Below are 6,172 nucleotides of genomic sequence, written 5' to 3'. Positions count from 1 at the left end.
TACCACAAGGTGAGTTCCTTTTTATTTCCTGCTTCTTCACACACATGCTCTTGCAGTACAGGTTAGCTCTGAGTGTTAGCAATGCTAATGTAAACACCGACCATATTACGTCCAAAACAGTCGGGCATTGTTTCTGATAGCAACGTTTCTGATAGGGCCGTGGGTCCACATTTCAGATATTACGTCATGTCGGACGCAAATCTGGATCAGCTCCGTTGTAGCCCCGTTTTTAGAGATTTGGGTACGGAGGAAAAGAGAGAGGGTTTCATTTTCTGACGCTGCGTGAGTTCCCTGACACACCGGGGACACATATTTATGTATAAAAGACATCAAAAAGTGCATTTTGCATGATAGGTTGTCCCCTTTAAGATAAAAAGCACACACTGTTTAACTCGAAGCCTCACGTACGTTCTGCTGTGCAGAAAGTGTGTGATCAGTGCCGAGTAAAACCGGAAGAAACAGGCCCAGAGGGAGACGATAACGTGATTATTTCTGACTCGTTGGTACTGTTCTGCTTTACTGAGTGGAATGAAAGACTGGACTCACCCCAGCTGGTAAACTCCCATTTCATCTCCACGTAGAAATCCTGGGCCTGGACAGGAACAGGAAGAGAGAGAAACAGAGGACGATAAATGAGACAGCAGCAAGCATTGATGGAGAGAATAGATAGAGAAAGTTGGGGAGATTGAAAGTGATTAATTTAAAGATTGATAGACAGAAAGAGAGGCGAATAGCAACGCAGAGGCAAAGCAGGGATGCTTCCTCATTGTCTGCTCCAAAGATGGGGGGACTGGCAAAGAGAAGTGGTTGTGAATGTGCGGGTTAATTATAGAAGTGACGGATGGAGGGTTGGAGGGGAGAGTGATGTGAATGGGAGCAGCAGCAGATAGAAGAACGGTGTGCGATGTTTGCAAGTGCTTGTGTGGTTGAGAGCGAGCACTCTGTCAGATTGTGAGGGTATTGTGTCTACCATGTGAGTGGGAGAGAATGAGTGTGTGGGATTCTGTGTGTGTGTGTGTGTGTGTGCAGATACACAGGGAGACAGGCTGTGTGAAGGCAGTTCCCTCCATCTCTGCTCTCTGCATCCTCTACTACTGCAACACCATCTGCTGCACCTCAACACTTTACTATCAGGATTCAATTGTGTATATTCTCATATAGTCTCAGCTTTCCAATGGCTGCTAATGTGCCTTTAAGCCTTGCACTTCTTACCCCTTTAGGGGAAAACTCTATTTATTTAGAGACAACAGGCTTTTGCCTTGTATTTCCCTTGTTGGGAAGTAAACAAAGTTATAAATACCTTCAAACAAAATGTGAATATTTTATCATGAAAGAAAAATATATATCAAAAAGAATTATCTACATTTCAAATGAATGCATCTCTGCTTAAGCCTCCCCCATGTGTCTTTGTATGTTGATTTCTATTTTATTCTAATGTATGTGTTTCTTCATACTGAACACGCTTGTTTGTGTGAATGTTGTTTTATCATGGGAGTATCTTTTTCCATGTTAGCATCAATGTGTGTGTGTATGTGTGTGTGTGTCTTTGTGTGTGTGTTTTGTAAAATCCCACTTGGCGCAGACGCTCCAGCAGGACGGGGATGCCCGCCAGTCTCTTGGCAGTCCTCTGGTAGTCACGGTAACGAAGCACGAGACGCACCAACTCCGGATCTCTTGTGCTCACCGCCTCCTGAAGAACTGAGAGAGAGAGCGAGAGACGGAGAGTAAAACAGAGCCCATCACTCAGACCTCATCCAAAATGTATGTGCATGAGAGATTTAAAGGGGGGAAGAAAGAATTGCCAAAACCGAAGTAGGCCAAAAGGAAAGCGACAAATTACTGCAGCTCGCCAATCATTCATCGGACGGGCACTTTGCTGTTAATCTCACAGGCTGTTCCACACTTCAACGGTTGTATAACAATTCCCTTTCTATTCCTTTGACAGAAAACAGTTAGAACACACAGTTAAAACAAACCACTCGTGCTTTTTCACCTACGGATACACTTCAGAGTCATTAGATTAGGTGTTACAAAAGAGAATTTTTCTACATAACCCCAGACTTCCAGAATGATCACGAGTCACGACCATACCAAACATTTCAATTTCTAGTGCTAAATGTCATCACCATTAACAGAAAAGACTTCACACAAACCTAGAGGTGACTGACAGCAAGCATTAACAAGCCTAAGAATGGCGGGGAAGATATTGGACTAACAATACAGGGTGTTAAATTAGCCAATATGATTTCAAGGTTAAAAATGAATTGATTTCACGCTCCATTAGTCACCCATTGCTAGACCGCCAAACTGCATTTACACAGCGCCAGCCAGCAGATAAGAGGAGTCTGGCAGAAGCTGTTCTTCGAGAGAGGTGATGAGGAAAAGCGTCATGATTTGTGAGTATTTATAAAAACAACAGAGGACAAACAAACCTTATGCCAATATTAAATAATATGCATTATATATTATCATATTTTTGGCAGGGGTTGCAACCGAAACAGTACTTTTTACCGAACATTTGCTGAGCATTGGTATATTTGGTTTGTACTGCAGGAGACAACTGTGCTTGACTTGTTAAACTCTTCTGGTCTAAATACATGCAAAAAAATCCTTCTGCTAACACACACAGTTCTCAATAACCAGCCCCCCCCCCCTACCTCACCGACCTGATCCACAACTACACCCCTTCCCTCAGCCTTCATTCATCAGAAGCGAACCTCCTCTCTATCCCCACACGAACCAAGCTCCGAACCTGGGGGGACAGAGCCTTCTCCATCGCTGCCCCCACCCTCTGGAACTCCCTTCCACAACACATCAGAGACTACACCGACCCCCCCACTTTCAAAACACTGACCAAAACACACCTCTTCAGACTGGCTTTTAATTTGTGAATTATGTTGTGTTGCTGTTTTAATATTTTTTATTCAATTTTATCTCGTTTTATCACCACTGTTACTGTAAGCGTCTTTGAGCACCTGAAAAAGCGCTTTGAAATTAAATGTATTATTATTATTATTATTATTATTATTAAGAATGTTCTTTACAAGTGAACATTTTCTGGACATATTCTCTGCATAATAATAAACACAGTAAAAGAACCAAGCATCATATTTTCCCTTTCTGATGCAACTCAATATTGCTTTTAATTCCCCTTTTGGATATCTAAGCATTTAAACATCACTAAATGCCAATATTAAAAACATGAGGGTACACACATTCAAAGAATATCAGTAGCTACTTGCTTCCTTCCTGATGTATTTGGTTGTTACTACTAAGGATTAAAAAACAATGATATATCATTTAAAAAACAATCTTACTATCTATACAACTTTTCTACACTTAAATGATATATAAAAGACTCATAATGCCTAAAGAAATACCACATGTTTAGGTTGGATTGTCTAAAATCTATGTTTTATATGACACAATAAGGATTGCACCTCTTCACAATTCCAACGTAGCTAGCTTTCACGTTTATTTGTGATGATATAAATATATACAAATAGTTCAAACCCATTTCATTTTTATTCTCTAATGAAGGCAAAATGTGGACATAAGCTGTTAAATATAAATTACCCACTGTCTCCACCACGGTCTTATTGTTTACTATAATTATAACGCACTGTCATAAAAACGTTGACAATTACATATTATTTATAAAAAGCTTGAATGTAGTTCACCAGGATCACACTGACTCACCGGTCCATCCGTTGCGGTTCTCCTTGCTGACGTCAGCTCCGTGCTGCAGCAGGATCCTGGCACAGTCCAGGTGGCCCAGTGTGACCGCCAGGTGGAGAGGGGTCCGGCCCCGAGGGTCCAGAAGCTCTAAATCTGTCTGTCAGGACGAAGAGGAGGGGGAGAAGGAAGAACAAGGAGAGAAAGAGACAGAAAGGAGAGTGTAAGGGAGGGGAATGAGAAAATTGGGGTTAATTGTGTTTATTTTTAGTTCTCTCTATCTCAGACGGAGAGTGCAATATATACTTCCACCTTTAATACTATCGCCTAGCTGCTATCTCACAACTGTTACTGGTACCGGATGTATATTTTGTAAATTGAAAATTGCGTAACTTCTACTTTTATCTTCAATATTTTACGCATGCTTCCTAATTAATATTAAGCTATCTTTGGCTCTTTACTTGCTTTGACAATGTAAACGTCCCCTCTGTGGGACGAATAAAGGTATTTTGATTCTGAGAGGAGATATAAACAGAAAACCATAACAGAGACACAAGTGTGAATGTGTGACTGGAGATGGAAAGAGACACAGTGACAGGTGCTAATATATCTGTCAACACTTCAACATGGCACAGTGCTAGATTCCTGCACTTATTTGTGGGTGGATCGGGTCTGGCTAAACGCAAAAAAGACTATCTGCTTCACACTTATAGCTTTTAATCAGTCTCTGTCTTGCATTCTTAAAATAATATCAAAGAAAATAATCAGTTTGAATATTTGGCAGGAGAATGTGACAGGTTAAGTAAATATGGAAGACAAATTTCAATCATTCATGCCCTGGAGTTAGCATCTTTGTTACCACAGATACATGTTGTTCTTTCTAAACATCGAACTGTCTGACAACAACATTGATGAGCATGAAGTTTAATTAATGCTTAAGGCGTCATTTCAGCTCACAGCTGCACTCTGCATTTAGAAGCATGTCAACAAGATGTCATTTATCAGGGCTATTACATAACTGTCGGACATATGGGGGAGGCGTGTGCGTAGGTGTTGGGATCAGGGGGTCACAGGTTCAAACCCCACTGCAGTCAGCATGTCGTTGTGTCCCTGAGACACTTCACCCCAAATTGCTCCTGTGGGGATTGCCCACAGTATTGAGTGTGTAAGTCGCTTTGGATAACAGCGTCTAACAAGTGACATGTAATGTAATAACACATCAATCATAATATTGCTCTGAATTAAACTAATCATTGCAAGGGGGTAAACCTATATAGATATAGAAAAAGAGCTGTTCAGTCTTGATGCTTGGCTTAATCGCTGGCAGTAGTCCCATATAAGTTTACAGAGATAAAAGTAACTATTGCCTGAGAAAGCATTTTATTCAGAGAGACGTAAAATTGTTTAAATGATCAAGTATAACTCACAATGTATGCTGAAGGGGGAAAACTGCAATAAATATTGATCCATTATCGGTCTACGCATGTATTTGATGTGCTCACTGGCCATTAAATCTTGACCACGTGACTGGACTAACTTGTTATTGGCACCTTGAACACAGGATTGTATGCAGTATATAGACAGGGTAAACATGTCATTATTGATCAGGTTGACTGAGAATCTTTCTCACACAGAAGAATCATTGGACCAGTTCACATGGTCAATAAACATTGGTTGCTTGTACACAAGCATGATATATTTGTTTTAACCACCCATCCCTCTCTCTGTTTCATTCTCCAGGCCGCTCTTTGCACACGGTGTTCATGTGTTCTCTCTTGCATTGTGCTGAACTGATATCCAAGATCTGCCATCCAATTCAACAAATTGCTGACAGCCCATCATTCAGCTGCTGGCTGATCCAAGGTCAGTTCTTCAGTTCGCTGCAGGGCTTAATCTAATTAAGAGATTACCTTGCAGTAAGTTTACCTTTCTCACAATCAGCACTGTGGACAATGGCTCTCTATTTTGAATATTGTGAAGAACATTGCGAGGGTTTGAGTTTTGTATGTTTATAATTATTAAGGTGGGGAAGGTAATTTTGGAGAAACCAGTTGAAGTGCCGTAGAATTTGGAAAATAGCACAATTGGGAAAAAACTCGCCACATTCGCTGTACAGAGCCCCTCCTCCAACACACACGAACGCGCACATGGACCAATGAGGGCACAGAGATAAGTTTTGTGCACAGATGGAAGGCTGGACCAGGCAGGTAGGCAATCCAGTTATTTTAGCAGGGCCGGACTAAAGATTGGTTTTCGTGCTTTTTACAGTACCACGGATTCCCACAGATGAACATTTTTTATGGATTTTTTGTCAAAGCCACTTTTAGTATTTCATTGCTATCGAGATGTTAAGAGCATTCATGGAAATTACAAAAAGTGTAATCTCGAGCGGTTTCTCAAACTTCCTACACCCACCTTTAATATCAGTATAAAGTAGTGAACTCAGGGAGAGGCATGTGTATCTATTGATCCATCAATCCCTAAATCAGAGCAAAGG

General features: G+C 41.0%; 1 protein-coding gene across 1 annotated transcript in view; it reads right to left on the bottom strand.

Annotated features, from left to right (window-relative positions):
* ankrd13b (ankyrin repeat domain 13B) overlaps positions 1–6,172 on the bottom strand; it is a 53,987-nt gene that overhangs the window by 25,898 nt on the left and 21,917 nt on the right. Inside the window, exons 2-4 of the mRNA XM_010793269.1 lie at positions 3,700–3,835; positions 1,574–1,698; positions 547–592 (exon numbers count right to left, since the gene is read on the bottom strand). Of these exons, the coding sequence (XP_010791571.1) occupies positions 547–592; positions 1,574–1,698; positions 3,700–3,835 (307 nt within the window). The remainder of the gene's footprint in view (positions 1–546; positions 593–1,573; positions 1,699–3,699; positions 3,836–6,172) is intronic.

Source organism: Notothenia coriiceps, unplaced genomic scaffold (assembly GCF_000735185.1).
Source record: "Notothenia coriiceps isolate Sejong01 unplaced genomic scaffold, NC01 NC01_scaffold00037244, whole genome shotgun sequence".
NCBI classification, from domain to species: Eukaryota; Metazoa; Chordata; class Actinopteri; order Perciformes; family Nototheniidae; genus Notothenia; species Notothenia coriiceps.
The sequence above is the reverse complement of the archived record's forward strand: the minus strand, read 5'-3'. Positions and strand labels throughout refer to the sequence as shown.